The sequence below is a fragment of the Neopsephotus bourkii genome, unplaced genomic scaffold (genome assembly GCF_033783945.1).
Source record: "Neopsephotus bourkii isolate Nb327-2 ecotype Australia unplaced genomic scaffold, CSIRO-AGI_Nbou_v1 NB_1511, whole genome shotgun sequence".
Taxonomy (NCBI): Eukaryota; Metazoa; Chordata; class Aves; order Psittaciformes; family Psittacidae; genus Neopsephotus; species Neopsephotus bourkii.
In genome coordinates, this window is record NW_026901987.1 from 4,244,083 (window position 1) to 4,267,371 (window position 23,289).

The window sequence follows — 23,289 nt, forward strand, 5'->3', positions numbered from 1 at the left end:
AAACCACTGGCATTACCCAGCCATTACCATTGTGCAAGCTCTTCCCCAGCTGAAAAACAACCACCAAGCCATGACAGAAATTTAAAGAATAGAAGAATCTTCAGCTCTTTTGAGCGTGAAAGACTATTTCAAAGCCTATGGCGTCCTAACACACAACTGCTCACGTCCCTGCTTTAGGGAGGGAAAAGCCAAGCAACCTACGAGCGCGCCCAGCCGCAGGCAGGCTGACAATCTCTGCTTCCCGCCCCCCAGTCAGGCGGCAGTGACCAGCGCTGAACTCTCCCACCCGGGCACGAGCAGAACGCCGATAACACGAACTACCAGCCGCCCCGACACCGACTCCCCTACCCACAGACCTGCCTACCGCGCGTGCGCCACTGAGGGCGCATGCGCACACACCCTGCCCCAGCTGCCCCGCCTCGGCGGAGCGGTGTGGGGCAGCCGTACCGCCCAGCTCCGGCCTGCCCGGCCACCGGCGCACCAGGTCCCGTTGCGAGCACGCCCCCCTCCCCGCCCACCCGCTGGCAGTCGGGCAGCGCCCCTGATTCGGGCGGGTGAGTAGCGGCAGCGGCACACGGGGCGTATGCTTTGGTGGCCCGCCCCGGGCCCCCCGTTGCGCCGCTAGTGCCACTGCCGGCCCCGGCGGCTTGGGAAAGGGGTAGCGAGAAATGAGCTGGGCCGGGCCGGGCGCCGCGGCGGAGCTCTGGGGCTCATCGGGGCTGGGAGAGGCCAGGAGACGAGGGGAAGGCACTCGCCTCCTGCTGCTGTTGTCGGAGGGGCTGAGGGTGCCGCTCCGGCGGTATCTTTCTCCGCGCTCCCGCGCATCCCTCCCGCCCGCCTGCGGCGGATGCTGAGCTTCTTGGCTGGGGATGGAGCTTGGCTGACAGCTCTGGCGTTCGGCTGGTCAGTGTTAGAAAAAAGCGTAAAGGCTCGTCATTTGGTGGCTTGCTCAGGTGAGGGGAACAACGGCGTAAGCTTGCTGCGTTTCCCTTTCACTTTCAACTCGTGGTAAACAGCTTCTCTCCGCAGCTGCCCGCACTGCAAGTAGCCCCAGGAACTCGGTTCACAGGTAGCTCGCCGTGAGGAAGATTGCTGTCTTTCCGTGGTCTGCTGCTGCTCATAGTCCGTGCTCTTTCAAGGCAGGCATGTTGAAATCCAGTACTCTTATGTCTAAAATAAGATGCATGTTACATAAGGAGGTGAGCCTGTTAGAGCAAGTCCAGAGGAGGCCACAAAGATGCTCCTGGGGCTGGAGCACCTCTCCAGTGGAGACAGGCTGAGACAGCTAGGCTTGTGCAGCCTGGAGAAGAGAGGGCTCAGGGGAGACCTTAGAGCAGCCTTCCTAAGAGGAAGCCTACAAGAAAGCTGGAGATACTTTGTACAAGGGCATGTAGTGATAGGACAACGGGTAATGCCTTTAAACAGAAAGAGGGTAGATTTAAATCAGATATTAGGAAGTTCTTTCCTATAAGAGTGTTGAGGCACTGGCACTGGTTGCCCGCAGAAGCTGTGGCTGCCCCATCTCTGGCAGTGTTCAAGGCCAGATTGGACAGGGCTTTGAGCAACCTGGTCTGGTGGAAGGTGTCTCTGCCCATGGCAAGGGGGTTGGAAGTACATGTCGTTAAGGTCCCTTCCAGACCATTCTGTGGTTCTAAATATAATTCAGTGCTGCAGGCTGTCTTACCACATTTAGAACCAAGGAAGTGCAACAGGGTTGGTTTTTTTTTGTTATTGTAGCTATCTTAAATTCAAATATGTTTACCAAAAAAAAAATCACATTCCCTTCTTTTGTGAATGATACAGTTATCCATGTTAGAATTGTCATGTTTCAAATGCCTTTTTCTAAATTGGTTGGATCGAAAAGAAACCTATTATTGGCAGTGTTTTAAAATTTTTAGTATGTAGGCTATAAAATGTCTGCATGTCATCTGTGATGTGGTCTTCCGAGATTTTCAGGGCTTTTTAAAAAAGTATTCAGAAAAGGACTTTTCCTAAGCAGACACTTCCAAGAAATCTCCCTTTTTTTTTTTCTAATATACCCAAGGGTCATACAAGGAAGATGATGTCAGCCTCTGTTGCTTTTTTATTATTAATACTTTTCTTCCCCAGGCCAGAAATCAATTGATTTCTGTGCTCTTGGTCTGGACCTGAAGATAACAATTCCCAATTTGGAAAAATGTGGTAGTAGTGAAGGGTTAACACTAACAGAGTTAATCAAAGATCCTGAAATCTTCAGCCACCTCTCAGTGGAAAATTTGCCAAAGAAATTTCCAATATGGACTGACTGGGTGATTAGAAAAAATTAAAAAATGACAGAAAACCAAACCAAACAAACATTTAGTTGAAATATATATATGCAAATTCATAGAATAGAGAACATTTTAATTTCACGTTAGTGACTTTGAGCTCATTTTTACCACTTGGGAACTTGATTTAGGGATGATAACATTTTTGTTATCAGTTTACATGCATTAGCTGTGAAGTGAATTGATAGAAAAAAAATGTGGAAAAGGGATAGGGAATGAAATTAAGAAAAAATGAAAAAGTTCAAAACAAAAAGCAATTTTATGTCCAGGATGCATGTTGGAAGTCACACTATATTAAAATGTGCTGCATTCATTTCAGAAAGTAATAATGTAGTGAAGCTGAAACAGTACAGAAAAGAAACACCTGAAAAAATGTTTAAATTTACCCCATGGTGGTGATGCAATATACAGATTAGACAGGCTAGACCTTTATCTAAAGAAAAACTTAGAGAACCTGATAGAAACAATTGAGCTATTAGTAAAGCAGAAAGTATAAGTAGTAATAATAAATAAATGTAAATTAATACTTGCTTACTGTCCCTTCTAATTTGAGAACTAGGGAGATCAAATTAAAATAGCAGGTGAGTTCCTAAATGGAAGGTGTTTTTTTCATATTGTACAAAGAAACGACTTTTTGCTCAGGAAGGCTCTGATGCACAAATAGCTGAAGGTGCCTAACTATTCTGATAAAGCATTGCTTTACACTAGGCCTGTTCTTTGTCCAGAGACAGAGACTGGTTATCTAAACTAACTCATTCTTCTTTCTGACCTGTTATGACTGGGCAAGAGAAAGGGGTTAACTGCTTAATTTATTTCTGGGACACCAAGGTGGATCAACAAACTTGGGGTTAGAATGGAAAAGCTGCTACTACTTAGCAAGTTATCATATGAGTCAGAGTAAGTCCCTGGATGTGAGCTTTTGATCTGCATAAAGCTGAAGTTATTCAGGCTGACTTTTTCCTACTGAGAAAGGGAATTTCTGTTAGATCCAAATGCACCCAACAGTCCAAGGCAAGGTACTTTATGTGTGCGTAGGTATGACCTGTGTACCTCAATAAATTGAAGTCAGGTTCTAAAATCTGGATGTCCATGACAGAAATACAGAATCACACCTATGCTCTCTCTCATGGCTGTTGAATGAGAAACATGTTAGAAGATTTTTCCGGTTCCCGGAATAGACTTCAGGTAGCTGTTTCACATGGCATGTTTGCTCATTTTGTTTCCTAATATTACCATTCTGCTGTGTTGATGAGCATAATTTATCTGTCACTGCCTTTAGAGCAGCTCTGAACAAGATCAAGTGACATAATGCAAGCATTGCCAAACTGTAGCTCTTCAGTCAGCTTTTACAGTATAGGTATCTATGCCAGGGCTGAATTATGTCATCACTGAGATTGCTATCTCCCCAAAACACAAGGCTTTACTATATGTATCACTTACTTGTTCTAGAAGTTTTGTGCTTTAGTGCTGAGCCTCTGTATGAGGGCTTAGAATATGCAATGGTAGACCAGGGTCTCTCCTGATGCTAACCAAATTTTAGTAAGTATGCTTTCATGCTAAATATTCCATTGAAAATATACTTGTTAAAATAAGAACATGGAACACTAAGGTCAACACGTCAGGAAAAGCACTTAATGAAAAATTTGCTGTAAAGGAATTTAGTAGCAGATATATCAGACAAAGAATAAAAAAGAACCGTTTATTTGATATGGAATAGGAAGGCCAAAATTAAAGCCTTTATGAACATTATAAACATTACAGTCTTTAATTCTTTTTTTACAGAAGAGGTGAGATAAAATTATAATTGCAGAAGTAACGTATCACTGGCAGTTTTGTGTGTTGTTTGATGAAGATCAGTAGTATCTGGGTGAAATTAAAGAAAACTGAATACATGTGAATAATATTGTTTCCTTAAAAAATAAAAAAATCCTGACCTTGTAGGAAACATCATTTTGTCTACTCAGAAAATTGAGTTAAACTCCCAGGGAGGGGTAGCATGATAGACTAGAAAGGAGACAGGAAAAGTAGTAGAAGTAGTTTAAATGTATTTAATTTCTTATTAGGAAAAAAAAAATGTTCTGGACTCCAAATAATCTCTTTGACAAAATTCTAAGATCTTGGAGTGGATTGTGAGCTAGAGAAAAAAAACCCTGTGATTTGATGTGAAGTGATATCAACCCTGTTAATGAAAAGTCTTTAGTACCATAAGAATAGATGGTGTAAAATAATTTTTCCTTACACTAAGCAAAGGTATGTATGGTTTCACAGTCCAATTGGGCAAAATGAGCATCATTATTTTTGTTCCCTTCCCCCATTTGTGCTGTTAACTCATTTGTTGGCATTAGTGCTGTGGTGCTCATTCAGCTGAGTCACCTCTGTAAGAAGGTAGAACTGTATAGGGGTGTTTTATTGTTTATTTTGGGGATGTTAACAAGATTTTGCTGCTGATGTGTACGAGTGACATTACTGTGAAAACCGGATGAATTCCAGAGGTAACTAAAAGTAAACAGTAAGATGAACAGATTAAGTTTGGAAATGGAAGCAAAACTTCCCTTTTTGGCAGTGTCATGTTGCTAATCCAGTTCAGACTGTTGTTAAAAAGGATATTCTAAAATTCCTTATCTGAGATTTTCACAGCTGTAACACAGAGTGTTGTGACAATTGAGCTATATGTTAATGCACTTTAACAGTAGTAAAGGACATTGGTAGGAAACTAAGGTGAGGTACTTCATAAGTATTTTAAGAAGATCTCTGTGTATCTCAGTACATTAAAGTAAGATTCTAAAATTTAGAGGTTGGTAGCAGAAATACAAAATCACAGCTATGCTTTGTCTAATGGCTGTTGAATCAGAAATTTAAGATTTTCCAGTTTAGCGTTGTCACTTTTATGCATAATCTTGTTCTACATAATTCTGTGATAACCTAAATTTCACTACTCCTTGTCTCGGGCTCTCTTGTGTTGAATATTGAAAAGGAATTAAAGTTATCAATAATTAGGCATTCAGTTATGCTGTATTTCTTCTGTCTACTTTCAGGGCTTTAATATTCTTGTATACTGTTGGTCTTGTTTTGAATGTAGTCCTGGAATTCTACATGAAGTGTCATGCAGCTGTGACATTGTACTACCAGGCTGCCAGCAGCTAACTTTTGGGCTTTCTGATTGATGTCCGTCCTTAATGATGTGCTGGGTTTTTTGTTTACATAATTCAGAAAGCAAATCAGAATTTTAAATCCCTGAATTTACAAAGTATCATTGCTTTGAGTTTTAATTTACCGAAGTATCTAATCAGTGAATTGCTCAGCTAAACACAAAGTGATTGGTCCGAAGCCAGTCAGTAGGTTAGCAAATGAAATCTGTATTTGGAATATAAGATGTACTTCTGTCATATCCCATTTTGTCATTTAACTCTTGTTCTGCTATATTTTAATTCTTCCTGGCTTCTACTTTTTGCCTTCTGTTTTCTGTGCTGTTTCTATCAGACTTGTCAAAACATGATACTTCTGAAATAATATAACCAGAATTTCCATTTCAGGAGATTTGTTTGGGTTAGGAAAACAACAAAGTTCAAAAAGAAGGTGTTTTATAAAATATATGAGTCCTTAGGGGTAGAATCTCAGAACCTGACACACATTTTCAAATACAGAAATGTTTTTTGTCACCCCTTGCCTCACCCTGGGCTGTTATGCAGTTTCTGTATGCATCACATTTTTCTCTACATTATTTCTGTTATGTAGAAACTTTATGAAGCATTTCATACTGTTGAATTAGGTAATAAGAAATCTGACCTTAAAATATTTGTCTTTTGATCAGTTGCAGCCAAAATCCTTCTGTTTGGATTCTGAACTATGACATCATGGCAAGATTTCGCAGAAGAACATGCATCATTTTGTTGCTTTTTATTTTGTTTATTTGCTCCATAATGATGGCTTTGAAGACCCTGAGACCTGACAGAGCTGGCTTTGGGGATCCGTTTGGACTTGGTTTGCTGCCCGAGCTTCAACAGCGGACAGTGCACTTAGACAATAAACAGAATTCACTGAATAGGGTTCAAGGAGATATTGTAACACATGTCAATAATTTGCATAGTATCTCAGTCAATACTATCAAAGCATCTATGCCTCCAGTAAACAAGCTGGAAGAAGAGCTATCATCTCCTAATTATAACTTTCACATATTCTACTATAGTTGGTTTGGCAATCCACAGTTTGATGGTAAATACATTCACTGGAACCATCCATTGTTGCCACACTGGGATCCCAAAATTGCAAACAACTATCCAAAGGGAAGACATAATCCTCCTGAGGACATTGGGGCCAATTTTTATCCTGAACTTGGATCTTACAGTTCCAAAGACCCTTCTGTCATAGAAGCCCACATGAAGCAAATGCGTGCAGCTTCAACTGGTAATGAATGTTAAAATTTCAGCATGTTGTTCATTTATCCAGCCTTAAATACATGAATGAACACAACCAACCCATTCTTCCATTTTTATATTTCATTCTGGAAATGAGAATGAAACTACTAAATGTCTTTGTATTTCTGAGTTTTTAAGTCCCAGCTGAAACCTACATCTTCAGAGCTGTGTCTGATGAGTGTAACAGCACAGAAATAGAAGAACTGCATTTGTAATCCTTTAGGTTGCAAGTTTCATGACTTACTGTTAAGCACGATAACATATGTAGAAAATACAGAAAATGCTGTTAGAATAGATTAGGTATATTATTTTTTGAAATTAATGCTTCACTTTTAAAAACAGGTTTCAATAAATCCTGTTAAGATGGTTATGGAGCAGTATGTTCAAATAGGAGCTTTGTTTTTCTGAATTTTTCTGTGCAATAGCAATTGTGTATTAATACGTATATCAAAGAGCATGTAGAATTATGGCTTTTATGCAATCAACATTTTATACAGTGTGTTTATAGGTGTTCTTATTGTCTATGCAAACATCTAATCCAAACCTTGAACTCAGGTACAGTAGCTTCAATGTAGCTAATTATAGTTAATTTCTTTGTCTAAAAGTATATTTTTTTCCCAACACAAATTGATATTCCCTTTATCTAAATAAGATAGGCTATATACATAAGAATATTCAATATTTCTTAGGTGTCATTTTCTGTTGTTGGGCTTTATGGTCTTTGTTACATTTATCTTCTTTAAAATAAGTAGTCATATAGGTTACTATTAAACTCTGAAGAGCTTCTGTAAATGTAGTTGGAGCAGCATGACCAGAGCTCGTAGCGTTATTTAGAGTGCTAATCACATTGAATTGAATCACTTTGATTCACCCAATCAAGGTTTGACTTAAATGTTGTATTTCCATTAGTAGCGTTTACTTGTATAATGGTTACTTCTTGGATATTGTTTTCTCTTGTTTTTTAACCTAACCTGTGTTTTGTACAAGGGTTAATACAAACGTAGGAAATTTCTCATCCTTTTTCGTAATACCTTAACAAGAGCACCAGCAACTGTGGGAAAACTGTTGCAGAGAAATCTCGCGTGCTAGTTGCCAATAAGCACTTTTGGAGTCTTATCTAAAGCAAAATAATGCATGATATATGATGAAAGTGAGGGGGCACTTGTAGCTTCAGAAGAATCTGTGATGTTTCTTAATGCAGATGTCTAATAAAGCTGACCTGCTGGTGGAAAAGGTGCCAAATACTAGCAAAAATACCTTGCAAAAGAAGCTCTTTTAGTACTTTAAAGTTAGTTTTCCATTTAAAACTCAGCAGTGTGAAAGAATAGTTCTTCCTTACTGTGACATACTCTTTGTAACTTATTACTTGTATTTGTCAAAAGTGATTTTTTTTTCCTGCTGTTATTCTGACTTACAGATTTAAGTACATACATGACCAACATAAATCATCAACTTTTTTCCTCAGGTTGTTACTTCTCATATAGTTTGTTTGTTTGTTTTTCTTAACTGAGAATTATACTTGATTCATTTTTGTGTACTATGAGGTTAACTATTTGCAGTTCCTTCTTTCTGAATCTTAGCCAATGTCTAATCCATGACTGCATTTTACATTCTGTCAAATAATTTTTCATCTGACTTTTTCTTGAGGCTTTATCAAGGAACTTACAAAAGGAGAAAAATGTAAGTGGTTCTTTCAGCCAGTGTAGTGTAATGATCAAAGGCGTATAAGAGACTGGAGCAGCAGAAGTCTCATGGAGTGCTTCCTTGTGTTCTTGTATTTTAGAATTCTTATTTATTAATTTAATTTTCTATTTTGTAACAGATTAATACAATAGATTTTATTCCTCAAGTTGCTTGGTGAAATTTATTTTCTTGCACCACCCTGTTTTTGTGGTAGTCCAGTCTAAACTCCTTAATTTGTCTTGGGTGACTACTCTGATTTAAAACACTGTTGGTTTTGCAATTGAGTCCATCTTCTTTTAGTTTCCTGAAGTGGTACATAACTGTTTTTTAACCACAGGAAGGAAAACATTAAGTAGCATTTCATGGGGCAGGACTAATGCAAATCTGATTTTTACATTCCTTGATGAACAATTACATCTCCTGAACTTTTCTTTGTTTCCTAAAGGTATAGCAGAGGGTCTTGACAGATGTATTCAAGGTACCCTGAGTATAACCTGAGTCTGTTGTTACTGTTCTACTTTACATCTTACTCATCAAAAGATGGGTGGTAAAATACTGCATTTTTCTTGTTCTTGAGCAGTTAGTCTATTATTTGCAATTCTGTTTTTGATAAAATGTGGAGAGAATGTGCTGAGGGTAGTTGAACTACGTTCTATATATAGTGACCTCAGATTTCTGGTTTTGATGTTAGATGATTATGTATTCATGCTGATTTATGATTTTCATAAATTTGGACTTTTTTTGGAAATTGTTAGTCAGAAATGTTATGATGTTAGTAAAATAGATAGAATTTAGAGTATATGCTTTGTATCTGAGTCACCCGATTTGTGCACTTAAGTCTTTGCCTAGTTAAAAAAAATCACATTGGCTTATTCTTTGATATGTTTTAAATACTTCCTGATACTATTTCCAATCACATACCTTAAAGTTCTAATTTACTTATCTGGCAGCATTTTATTTTAGAAGCAAGGGACTTAGCCTGTCTGGAGAGGTGTGTGTTCCTTTGCTTTCATGGAGAGGAAAAATTACAGTAAAGGGATATTGTATTTGCTCTCTTCTTTTTTTGATAGGAGTAGTAACATTTTTAAACTATAGGTAATCACTCCAGCATTTTTTTAGGTAATAAATTTAGAACTAATTTCACATAGTTGGAAGGGTGGATTACACCATAATAAATGCATTTAGCAAGAATGAAGGTTATGGGATTACAGTCACTGTTTCTAGTATGAAGTGCTTTTTTGTAATACAGCCAGATGTACAATGCAGAAATACAGCGGGTAATAAAGTTTCATAAAATAAGAATCTCTTACCACATGCCTATCCCTCATCTTTTGAGTGTTCTGTAACCTTATGTATCTTGGTATACTTTGGCTGTACTGTGGCGTAGCTGTAGTGCCCTATTGGGAGCATTCTCCTCCTGTTCATACAACCTGGAGGTTAAAATGCTGTGTTGAAAATGGAGAGGTAATGGTTCTAAGTGTGAGGCTTGGGACACTGAGTACAGATCTGTTGTCTTGACAGGTGATCTTGCCAGTGTTTGTTTTGTTGTTTTTTAAACAATAAAAGAAGTTAAAATCCACTCTGCTAGTTATCTACTGAGATCTCATGTTTGTTAAAAATATGAAATTCTAATTTGTATTATATAGCTTTCACATCAAACAATACTTAAAACTCATGACAGTATTACATTGTACATGTTTAACATACCACATGATTTAAAACTTAAGTTTTGTATTTTCAGGTGTAATAGTGCTTTCATGGTACCCACCAGGTATGGCTGATGAAAATGGAGAACCAACTGATGATTTGGTGCCTGTTATTTTGGATTATGCACACAAGTATAATCTAAAGGTAAAGTATTTTTAAGATGCATAAAATAGCACTGTTTAATATTGTAACCTTGCTAAAAGGTTAAACTACAGATATTAAACTATATTTGACTTGTCTAGACCAGGGAGGCTTGTCATGTAATGGTGACTTCTGTTTTTGTCTCCTGTTACGATGTGTGCTTCCTTTGATTCATGGAAGCTAAGTAGTGCTTACCTTGATCAAGGACTTTTCAGTCTCATGCTCTGCCAGTGAGGGGGGGCATGGGAAGCTGGGAGGAAGCAGAGACAGGACACGTGACCCAAGCTAGCCAAAGGGGTATTCCATGCCACAGCATGTCATGCCCAGTATATAAGCTGTTACCTGGAAGGCCCAGTTCACTGCTCAGGTTGGGCTGGGTATCAGTCGGTGGGTAGTGAGCGGTTGTATTCTCTCCCCTTGTTATTTCCCTTATCATCATTATTATTATTGGTGGTAGCAGTAGTGGGTTTGTGTTATACCTTAGTTACTGGACTGTTCTTATCTCAACCCGTGGGAGGTACATTCTTTCGATTCTCCTCCCCATTTCTCCGTGGGTGGGGGGACGAAGAAGCGTCAAGGGGAGTGAGAGAGCATCTGCACGGTTCTGAGTTAACTGCTGGGCTTGAACCACAACAGCCATGATCGGCCTTTTTTCTTTTTCGGTTCAGATCTGATGCTTACAGAATCTGAGGTGTGGTGGTGTGGATTTTTTAATTTTATTTTAGGAAACAGTTTTTAAAGTTCGTCCATAGGTGGTTTTCAGATGAGTCTTGGGTGTTAACAAAAGTATTACATTTTTAAAAATACTATGATCAGTAATTACTAATACAATGATCAGTAAACTAAGGATCCTTTGAAGAATTACTAATCCCATTTTTTTACATTGCCTTAAAATTTGCTGGCACCTGATTGTAGAGGTCAGGAGTAAGCATCTATGAATAACAAAGAGGGACTTAGAAGTTCTAGTTTGAATGAATGTCATTATTCCAGAAGGTATCAGGAACATTTCCCTTGGACAGTAAGGTCAAAGGGGTGCTGCTCTGACTTTAGATTACTCCAGGGCATGACAGCATAGAAAGGCTAAATTACTGGCTTTCTCAAACAGATGAAATATCAGATTAATTAAAGACTATGTGAATTGATCAGTAGAATATAAAATCATGGTTATATTTGTTTATTTTTAGTATAAAACTTGTTTTTTCGCTTGGGATAAAGAAAACATGCATTGCCTTTTAGTCTTGCTGATTAATAAACATGAGGTTTTAGATTATTTAAGTAGCTGTATGTGTGTCATCTCTGTATAGTGTTGTCTGTACTGAGGACTAAACATATAGTCTGCTTATCCACTCTGGTTTTAGTTATGCAAGTTGCAGATTCCTAGAGAAATCTGCTGTCAGTAGTAGTATCTGTAGATATTTTGACAAGCAGGAGGAAAGTAGGAAGGTTGAATTGCATACAGAAGTAATTTTGAAACTTAAAAATGCTGTGTGAATTACATATGACATGAATTGCACAGATGTAATGGTAAATTATTAAAAATAAAAAACATTATCCATCCCTAAAATTTTCAGATTTTCTATCTAAAGGAGCTTGCTCACATATAAAACTTGTTATTCAAGTCTCTCGAAACAGCCAAGGCAAAATGAAATACTCTGCCAAGGAAAATGCGTGTAATAGTATGGTAATATTAGAATGTGGATGGAACTGGTGTTACTGCTTGGGATAATTACTGAAATACAGGTATTAAGGATAGCTAGTAGCAGGGAATGCTGCCTAAATGCTGTGAGGTTTTTTAAACATTCTTGCACTAGTAAGTTATTATAGTTGAGTGTTAGGAATGTTGGTAGAACAAAACCAACATACAAAATACATTTCTGTTACGTCTGCTAAAAGATACGTCCTTTTGATTTGCCTGATTTTGATAGTTGGTAATGAAATACGAAATTACAGTGCTCTTCAACTTGTGCTGCCAGTCCTAGTGATTTAGTCTAACACTCTACTTTTCTATAGTTTGTACTTAACAGAGATAGATACTGGCTTCCTACAATGGAATTTTGCTACTGTTTCAGGATTGTTGAATATTTTATTAAATGCCTTCTGATCTAAAATTGCTTCTGAAAAACTAGCTGCTTGGATTAATGTAATATACTCTTCCATTTAATTGTATATTTGAAAACAATGGCAATTTTCATTGAAATTGCTTCACATATATATGTTAATTCTATAAACTTCAAGCTTGAAATTCATAACAGTATCAGTACATTATATTGGATTTATTGCTGTTGATAAATCTATAAAATTTTAAATTATAGTTTTCATATCTCGTATCTTAAAATCTATTTTGACACTGAAAACTCTCCTTGGAGAATTATCTCTGGCAAATTTAATACATTGTTTAGAAATTAAATACTAAAATTCTTCTTTGGTTAATAATTTCTTTGACATTCAAATAGATAATAGTTTATTTCTGTTTTCAGTTTCTGATGCAGTTTTTTTAAGTTTTCTGAAGTATGTTTATGACTTGCTGTAGCCTAGGGAAAAAAAATAATAAAATCCAGCAGTGTGTTTCGGGGGTTTTGGGTTTTTAAAAAAAAAAAAAAACAAACAAACCTAAATATTTACTCTGTTACCATACTTCCTTGGATCTGAAGCATCTAATCTTAAGAGTGCAGGAATTGAATTAGGGTTTGATTATTCTCAAAATAGACAAATGAAAATGTTTGCTCTATAAAGAGAAACTGTATTTAATGTGACCGGTACTAGCTTCATGTATTCAGTAGTATTTTACATATGTGTTGCTCTTACTGTGATTTCATCTTTCAGGTCACTTTCCATATTGAACCTTACAAAGATAGAGATGATCGCAGTATGTACCACAATGTCAAATACATCATTGACAAGTGAGTTCTTCCACAATGGTTTCCTTTGGGGTTTGTTACATGCTGGTTTAGGGGACTTCTGTATATTTTCTAAAGCTTGGAAGTAGATACAAAAATGTGTACAAAGACTGAAGAGAACTGTAAGAAACTCTTGTTCATGTTACAGTGGTACGAAACTCAGTCTGATTTTTAAATAGAGAAGGGTGAATTTTATGTAGAAACTCAAATGTAAATTGCTTTCAACATCCATTAGTATCACAAGTCATGATGTTTCAGATTAAAACAGAGTGATAACTACATGATATATAAATAAAACATATATTTTTATAGTGACAAACTAGCAGTTAGAGCTTTAATGTGTTGAACTCTAGTGATTTTAATCCAGCTTGACAAATTCCATACAGAGTTGTTTTGTTAGTGTCTATTATACTGTCTTATTTAATACTAAATTGCCCTCCAGAAAAAAAAGGTAATTTCTCTTGTGGAGTTTGACGCTGTTACTAGTTTCTAGTAATTCAAAGGCTTTTGCAGATTCATTATTTAATCTTTCAGCAAGCACTGGACTGAAAATTTATATGAATTTCTATGTACCTGCACTGTCTTGTTAAATTGTTTTTTGGAAATTATTTCAGTTTGTGAAACAGTATTTTCCAAATGGCAAATTTTGCATTAACGATACTTGTTTGCTTTGTAGATATGGAGGCCATCCAGCCTTTTACAGGCATAAGACCAGCACAGGCAGATTACTTCCCATGTTTTATGTTTACGATTCTTACGTAACAATTCCCGAAATATGGGCAAATCTGTTAACTGTTTCTGGATCCCAGACTATTCGGAATACACCATATGATGCATTATTCATTGCACTTCTTGTAGAAGAAAGACATAAGCATGATATTCAGAGAAGTGGCTTTGATGGAATGTACACTTACTTTGCCACCAATGGCTTCTCCTATGGTTCATCTCATCATAATTGGGCAAGTTTAAAAGCCTTTTGTGATAGTAACAACTTGATGTTTATTCCAAGTGTGGGGCCAGGCTATATTGATACTAGTATCCGACCGTGGAACAACCACAATACCCGTAATCGCGTCAATGGGAAATACTATGAGACTGCTTTCAGTGCAGCCCTTTTGGTGCGACCAGAAATTATTTCTATTACATCTTTTAATGAATGGCATGAGGGAACTCAGATTGAAAAAGCTATCCCCAAACGGACTGGACAAGTGGTTTATCTTGACTATAAGCCACATAAGCCAAATGTTTACCTAGAGCTTACTCAGAAGTGGTCTGAGAAGTACAGAAAAGAACAAGAACAGTGGCTTATGTGAGCTGTTGCTGCTGCAGTTGTTTCTGAACACATTGACTACATTGGGAAAGAAATAAAGATCTGAAAAATCTGTTGCTAAGTATCCTTATTATAGTTGTGGTTGAATTGTATCTCTTGAATGTGTTACTACTTGAATATGCACTACTACTGAATTTGAATTTTTGATGAGTAAAAGTATGATGAGAATATTGGCATATCTGTCTTACTGAGTATTGCAGTTTAGGAGTATTCAGGGAAAATAATGGGACGTTTTTGTTGTTTTTTAGATGTCATAACTTGCATGCTGAGCTTCCAGTACATGTATGGCATAATTTTATATGACCAAAGTAGAACAAAAATTTGGCTTACTTAACCTTACTTTCTTTATTCTTGTAGTTGTCTTTCTAATCAAAGTGATGCTGTAATCTGAAGTTTTATACTGGTAGCTTCTCACAGGGTGCATGTCTGTAGTGTGTGGAATAATATGCATCTACTGGTTTTAATGCTTTGCACACAGGGCATTCTTGACATGTGACTAGGTTGTGGTAAAAACACTGAAGAGGTGTGTGTGATCCAACACTAGTGGATTTTGTTTAAAAAAAAAAAAAAAAGTGAAAGATTGCATTCCAAAGAACTGCTGAAAGCTGCTGAAAGATATGTGGTTTACTTCATTTCTTCTGTTCAGTACATGGTGCAGACTTTTGCAGATTACTGGATACTAACCAGTAACATAGTTTTTTCTATGTTAACTTGAATTAAAAAAAAATTAAATTAACCTAAGAGTGGAATAGATTTTTTTTTTTTTTTGAGGGGGAAGAACACCTAAACATGCAGAAAATATACTAAATCTTCCATTGTTATGTTGTCTGTTAACTGGCTGCAGACACATCTACTGTGGTTTTTTAAACGTTTAAAGATTCTAAACCTAGTATCTTACTAATACTACAATAAATAAAATTTTAGGAAAGTTTTGATTTAGGAGTAGTTTAGTTTGGTAGAAATTACAGCAACTATCCATTACTTTAATTTAAAATCTGAGATTTCTATTTTTGATATAGTTGATATAATTGTTCCAGGTTTCAGAATAGCAGATCCTAAAATCTTGTTGTTATTCAGATTTTCTCCCTACCAACACTGCTTACAATGTTGTAGTGTGGCTGGAAATAAGTACTTTCAGACATGTCTCCTCAGCAATCCTCTTTTTTGGTGGGGGGCATTTTTCGTACAACTTCATAGAAAATTCCTGAATTTTGGAATATAGTAAAAATCGCAGTGTTTTATTTGCAGCAGTGTTTATTCTGTAGCAAAGTGGCCTTTTTTTTTTTTTTTTGCATTAGTGTTTTTGGGGTGGGTTTTTTTTTTGTCTGTTTATTTGGTTGTTTGGGGTTTTTTTTGTGGTTTTTTTTTTTTCTTTGGGTTGGTTGTGGTTTTCCTTGTGGGGTTTTCTTAATTTATTTATATGCAAGGTGCTGACCCTGTGTTTTTAGTTCATATGCTGAAATTGTTGTGACCTTCGGAATTCCACTGATTTCAGCAGGACCCATTCCAGCAGGACCCATAGAATTTACATTCTTTGCTTGGTTCTCACAGTAATCTGTCCATGAAATTGTGAGGTGAATATGAGGACTTCTGGTTAAAAAAAAGAAAAAACCCAAAACAGTGTGTTTGGTTTTTTTTTTCTTTTTTCAGAAACCTTTATCCTTCCAAATAAATATAAGTGACTTAGTACTCATCTCCAACAACTGCAGCCAAATGACAAAAGAACTGCAAATAAGTGAAAGATACATAAACAAACCTTTTTCATACCAGAGAGACTCCAGAAAATATGAGTGTCTTATATTGCCCTTATATTGCTTGAAAAAAAATGCAGAATTTGAGCGACACGTATACCCTGGTGTGTTGCAGTCGACTCGTTACTGGAGTCTTATTATTCATAGAATCATAGAATAGTTAGGGTTGGAAAGGACCTTATGATCATCAAGTTCCACCCCCCCTACCATGGGCAGGGACACCTCACACTAAACCATGTCACCCAAGGCTCTGTCCAACCCGGCCTTGAACACCACCAAGGATGGAGCATTCACAGCTTCCCTGGGCAACCCATTCCAGTGTCTCACCAGCCTCACAGTAAAGAACTTCCTCCTTATATCCAAACTAAACTTTCCAGTTTTATGTTTTAACCTGTTACCCTGTGTATTATTATCTCTTTATAATTTTCTGCATTTTCCTACTTCATTTCTGCAAACTCCAAAGTCCTTCTGAAATAAATGTTTATGAATGCTTATTTTGTTTTACTTATGGTCAGGTGGATAAACTGAAGTAGTTCCAAGCATGACCATAGTCACAAAATAGCCCCTGGGACATACGAAGCACTTGCTAAGCTTTTAACCACTTCCAGGTTAACCACTAGCTCCCTTTATTAAGGAAACTGATTATACTTTTTTTCATATAAATCCCTTAAGTAGCCCTAGATATTTTTTTAAATAGAATTTGTTAATGCTTATGCTTTTACAGCCCAAAGAGCCCATATATTTATTTTAAATATGAGATAATGATTAAATATTTTGCATCTAAGTATTGCATATATTATTAAAAAATCTTCTGAATTGAAACCTTTTTAAAGGACAAATCTTTTTGTTTTCCACTTTTGTCATCCACCAGTCATTTCTCAGTGTAGTTGTCTGAGCACTTTACTAGTCTTGACAACCTTGCACTCCCTTTTCAGCTCCTTTCTTTCTCCTAGTGGCAGTTTATTTTCTCTGTGCCTATAAATGTTGCTCTTTTTTTGTTGCTGTTTATAGAAATGTTTGGAATTTGTTGTATTGTACAACTGAGGTGATCTGTCTTGTTTAGAATATAATTTATGGTAACAGTGTAATGGATCTCCATTACTTTGGCAGACTTCCGTAATTGCTGTAAAGGTGTCACTTAGCTATGATGTGGTATTATGGGCCACACTGGTGTCTAATGGGATCTCTACAAGAATTTATAGAATTTCTCTAGAAAAGAATTAAAATTAAGTGCCTAGAAATTTATTGCCGCTAAGCATTTACTGTATTTTATGTGCTTGATGTGCTTTAAAATACACATATGCAACTCAGTAAAATATTTTAGAGTTTAGAATTTTATTTGATGATCCTAAGGAGAGCTGATGAAATAGCAGCTTCTGGAACTACCCCGCCTGCGTGCTCAATACTTTGTCTATTCTTAGAGCAAATACTTGTGCTACTTCTTGTCATAGAGAATGTAGACTTTTGCCAATAGACTGCTGCTAGAGCTATGATAGTTTTTGGAAATTTTAATTAAAATTCATCTGTGGGAGAGACTGCACAAATATAAAGGAATAGGACCATTACAAGTGCACAGATACTGGTGTGAGATGGGGAAAGGTGAATGTATTTAGAAGGTGATTGCTCCAACCTTTACAGTTACAGAAACTTTACAGTACAGCAACCAAAATTGGGAGGGAGAGAAGAATATTTATTACAAGTTTCAGATCTGAAATGGAATTTAAAGAATATTCAGGCCCTAGTTCACTTTGGCTTCACACCCCAATTATTTCTTTACTAATTGAAAAAAATGTATTAATGATTACTTTTAATATTTTTATGCTGATTAACTGCATTTGACTCATCTTGTTATATAGTATGTTATAGTACATAAAGTGATATACCACATTTATATAGTATGCAAGAAACTCCATGAGAACTTTTAACACAGATCATGCTGTACTATGCCTTTGCAAATATAGAAATACCTGAAGTTATTGATCACATACTACTGACTGAGTATACCCAGAGAGGAAGTAGTTTCTGAGGCAAATAGCAAGTCTTTGTGGTAAAGGAATTCTTTTTTTTTTAAGGAAAACCCATGTTTTAATTTCTGCTTCTGTCGGTTCTGATCAAGTAAATTGTTCTAGTTCTGTGAGCTGTCTCAGAACTGAAACTTAGGATATCTTCTCTGAAATAAGCATTTATATTAAATCTTACATTGTAGTGCATGTTTCTCAGATCTATACACTTGTACTGAATTTTGAGGGAAAGAACATGTGCATATGCTGTTACTGCTTCAGTGGCAAGCTGTAGATTATTGTGAATATATTTTCTGTACTGATCATCATGTTTGTCCAATGCCTTTCTTTTGAGGTGCCAAGAACTTGTCTCTTAAGAGGTTGTTGAAGCAGAAGGATCTTTAGTGAATTCATTTTTATTGTGAAACTTAGTACATATACACTCTTCATAGTTTGAATTAACACATTTTACACGTGGTTCTTGGGTTCTCTTGAAAGCATTTCACAGGAGCATTTTCAGCACTGTTTCTAGTAGGACAGTGTATCTCTCTGCACATGTACAAGGGCATACTGTAATTTAGGGCACTTTTTTGTGAACCTTGTATATCTAAAAGGAAATAAAGTATTTACAGACAAATTATTTATCACTTAATGTAAGCTGAAAATCTCTCTCCTGGTCTTGAGGTATTTTACAAGTGTTGATACTCATCTTTCTGTTTGCATAAGATAGTGTCAATATTTCATTCCTTTTTTCATTTTTTACTTTTGACCAGCATGTTAAATGTTGCATAAACTTCTAAAGTGATTGTATTTCTAAGGCTTAATAGTTGTAATATTTGGTAAAGAGAATCTACAAGATTAGTGGTACTGCAGAAAAGCTGATACGAATTTGATATTGTATGGGTATGATTTTGTTGTGAACGTATAGTGTATCTTTGCTATGTATTGAACATGAATAAAAAAGATACATTTCTTTTAATACCCTACCTGGCTGTGGCAGATGTGCATTTGTTTACATGCATACATAAAAACAAGTGTGTGTGTGTGTCTGTTTATATATATCATATATGTGCATAAAACTGAAGTAATTATTTTTAAAGTACTATATCCTATTAAAATGACAGGTTGGATTCTGCTACTTTTAAGCAAGAAATGTTTTTAATTCTCTGTGATGTCTACAAAAAAACTCGTTGCTTATGTATGAATACTTTCATACACAATAAATATATACCCCAAAATGTGATTTAAATGGAGTGTGTGATAATAGCTTTATTAATGAGTTTAGAAAGTGAATTTTTACTTTTCAATTCGAGTATGTATGTAGGATTTAATTAGACTGAGAACAACAGGCTTATCACAGTGCTTTTAAGCAGACAGGAAGTTTTCAGGCCCATTTGTATTACATCTTATTGTACTACTAAGTGCGTTCATTTGTGCACAGAGTATCAAGGTATCTAGTGTTGCAGGTATCTTTGACTTCCAAGGTACGACTGTATTTTGGCAAAGTAAAATTGAAGTTTGCCATTCATATAGAAGTTCAGGAGGGATGGGTGTATGTCCTGGGTTTAGCAGCAGCAGTCATTTTTCTCCTTCTTGGTAGCTGGTGCAGTGTTGTGTTTTGACTTTCAGCTGGGAACAGAGCTGAAAAACAATGATGTTTTGGTTTGGCCAAGGACTTTGTGGGCCTCATGCTCTGCCAGGGAGGAGGGGAGCCGGGAGGAAGCAGAGACAGGACACAAAGAGGTATTCCATACCACAGCACGTCATGCCCAGGATGTAACTGGGAGTTAGCCGGAAGGACTGGATGGACTGCAGGGTTGGAGGAGGTATGGGTTGGTGCTTGATCGGGCTGGGGGGGCAAGTTATCGGTCACCTGGTGATGGGGTGTTGTATTCTCTTCCCTTGTTATTTCCTTTATCATTACTATTATTGGTGGTAGCAGTAGTGATTTGTGTTATACCTTAGTTACTAAACTGTTCTTATCTCAACCCGTGGGAGTTGCATTTCTTTTTGATTCTCCTCTCCGTTCCCCCAGGAGTAGGGGGAGGGCAAGAAGGGGGGGAGTGGGTAACAAGCTGTCTGGCTGTTGGTTAAACCACGACAGTGTACAAACAACCTCCCAGGACAATGGGTGACATTACACGATGGAGAATACTACAGTGGGGTCAAAGAAGTATTTGTTGATAGTATGTTGTGCTGTTCACAACCTAGAAGGTAAGGCTTGCTGTTTCACTTAAGTTTCATGGAAATGTGAAATTACCTTTTCGGTACTTGAAACATGTCTTGTTCTTCCCAGCAATCTAGCTACCTTGGTAAGAAAGCAATTGAAGCTAATTCACACTTGTAGTCAGTACTGTGTATTTCTGTACATCAATAAAAAGTATTGTGAAATGTTGAATAATTTCATAATTTCATATTTCCTTTTTGTAGCACACTGAAAGTGACTCCTGTGGAATATTTTGTTCTACAATGCAAATTATTTCCTGAAAATTTCCTGTCCCAGAAAATGCAAGAGGTAATCAACACAGAGTTTAATTGACACTTTAGTAGGAGACTGAGAAGTACTTTTGCATTTCCTACGTAGTACTTCTGAATTTCCTAGGGTATTTCATGTCACTTCATGTGAATTTAGTAGAAAGAAGAAAGAACAATGACAGAGTATTTATTGCCTTTTTAATCTAATCTGATAACTTTCTGTACAGTGTATGGAATTATATTCTGTAAATTCTTTGTGTGAAAGATGAGGAAGACAATATTCAATTGTTTGCTTTCTTCAGCTGAGCAGTGTAGATGGAGGAAACAGTAATACAACGAAAAGCATCTATAGCTTTCTTCTTTGAAACTTCAGTTTAGTCAAATTTAAAAAAAAGTCTGTGAAAACAATGGAATATCCAGAAGTCAGAAGTAATCAGTCTATTCAAGTTCACTTCCTACAATCCTTTATCTAAAAGTTTGGGTATTAATGTATTGAACTTTTCATAATTAGAGAAATTTATAAAAGGCACAATTTTAGTTAGAAAACATGTTTTTAGAAGTTTGAAGAGCTGTTTTGCTAGCTGTGCGCAGAGCTAACACAGTAGCAGGTGACTTGGGTTTAATTTGGAGGGGATTTGATACACTGAAATGGTCACTATGCATCTGAGACCAGGAGCTGGTCTTCAGGGGTAGTTTTTTAACTTGAAGTCATTGGTATGGAAACACAGCATGATCTCTCAAGACTGATTTCTCAAAACTGCAGTGTGATACAGCAAATAACAGAACTTTGGTTTTAGAATCATAGTGAAAAACAGGACTGCTAGTTTGTTGTGTTTTTAATAGAAACTTCTTGGAAAATTCTCACGTACTAGTGTAGAAAAGATTTTTATCATAAAGCTAAGGTGGTCTGCTGATTAGGATCATGTAGCCAGTTACAGTTTGATAAGTACGAATTTATATATTTCAACAATATTTTATAATGCCATTACCACTAATCAAAATAATAAAAATGACTTTTTTTTTTTTAACAGATTGGCTCAAAAGAAGCCAATAACCTCATAAAGCAACGTTAATCTATTAGTAACAACACTAAGATTTTTCAGGGGAGAAAGTTGCTGCCAACCATTTCATTTGTGAGAAGCTCAGCAGTCCTTACATTGCCTTATATGATTCTTGGTGAATACACAACTTTTATTTCAGGCTAAGTAAAGAATCTGCTTTCAAAAAATACATTCCAAAAGCATGAATAGAAATCAATGTTAGTCATATTGTTAGCATGCTAAAAGTATATTTGCCTTGCTATTTGGGTCCAGCCTTTGGCAAGCTTCCTGATCTACTACTCACACTTGGAATTTGTTGTATATAATATATATATTATATATATAAAATGAAAGCATTTTGCACAATGCAAAAAATTTAAAATCCCATTGCAGTAACATGACATTGAAAAAGATAAGCTGTGTAGAAGTGAGGAAAATAGTTAAGAGATGCCTAAGTAGTAAAACTGCTGAAGGCTATATACAGGCAGTGTAACCATATTCATAGTATTGCAGCAATAGGAAAAGAATTTTAAGAGGACTGAAAGAAGTCCAGAATAAAGTGTTAGAAATAAAATACATCTTTCAAATGAAGATACTATCCAAACGTTTAAAACCAGCAGAGAGCCTATGTTCTAGCATTAACAAAGGCAGGCTGAAAATCCCCCACCAAACTTGGAGGAACATCTTCCTAAACCTATAAAAATAATAATGAACAGAAAATTCCTGTTTCCTAGAGGCATCAGTAGCATGTATTTCAAAAGCATATCACAAGCAAACAGAAAGCTGAGTTTTCCATGTTGGATAGAGTATTCATTGATGATTAATCTGAGGAAATACTCTGAGCTGAAATGTAATACAAGTGATTTTTGAATGGATAAATAAAATGAATAGCAATAAATCACCCAGTCTCAATAGTACGGGGGAGTTTTAAAGGAACTGTAATGTGAAATTATTCATCTTTATAAAATATTGGATACTCTTGTTTAACTTCAGGGTAGATGCATGAAGGAAATGGGACAAATGTGGTACCAATTTTGAAAAGACTTCTAGGAGGGATGCTGGAGACTGTAGACAAGTCTGAAATCCATGCTGGATTAAAAAAAAAAGGGGGGGACTATAATAGACATTTAAGACACATGTAATGGGCAGTGTCAGTATGGATTTTCCAAAGCAAAGTCATGCACCACAAATTGGTTACAGATTCTCATTTCTTGAGAACAGTTTTCCTTATAACAAAATTTTTCAGATAGCCTGTTTAAACAAAGAAAAGGAACTTTTATTTTTACATTCAATAAATTATCAACCTCACTGCTACAAGATACTATAGAAATTGAAAGTATAATAGGTGCAAACTCACATAAGATTGATCAGACTTCTTTGTTAGCAGGGTGATCAAGGTGCAAATTTTGCCATAGGTCTCTAAACAGCTGATTGTCAGCAATGAGAGTACTCATGGAAGTTAATATGAGTAGGAGTTCTATTTCATTTATTGCTTTAGGTATTTATGATAGACATTGTATTGATTTCTGTGTGGAAAGAAAAAG

General features: G+C 36.4%; 1 protein-coding gene across 1 annotated transcript; it reads left to right on the forward strand.

Annotated features, from left to right (window-relative positions):
- The first annotated feature begins 419 nt into the window (after nucleotides 1-419).
- MANEA (mannosidase endo-alpha) lies at nucleotides 420-14,535 on the forward strand. The gene is made up of 5 exons (XM_061369826.1): nucleotides 420-554; nucleotides 6,118-6,710; nucleotides 10,146-10,255; nucleotides 13,076-13,152; nucleotides 13,826-14,535. Exons 2-5 carry the CDS (start codon nucleotides 6,161-6,163, stop codon nucleotides 14,460-14,462), a joined length of 1,374 nt encoding a protein of 457 aa, XP_061225810.1. The 5' UTR covers nucleotides 420-554; nucleotides 6,118-6,160; the 3' UTR covers nucleotides 14,463-14,535.
- The last annotated feature ends 8,754 nt before the right edge of the window (nucleotides 14,536-23,289 follow it).

Bases quoted from the DNA above. Each gene is read 5' to 3' on its own strand.
- MANEA (XM_061369826.1), top strand. From the start codon at position 6,161: ATGGCAAGATTTCGCAGAAGAACATGCATCATTTTGTTGCTTTTTATT. The intron at 6,711-10,145 runs GTAATGAATGTT...TTGTATTTTCAG, and splicing joins AATGCGTGCAGCTTCAACTG to GTGTAATAGTGCTTTCATGG. The intron at 13,153-13,825 runs GTGAGTTCTTCC...TTTGCTTTGTAG, and splicing joins GTCAAATACATCATTGACAA to ATATGGAGGCCATCCAGCCT.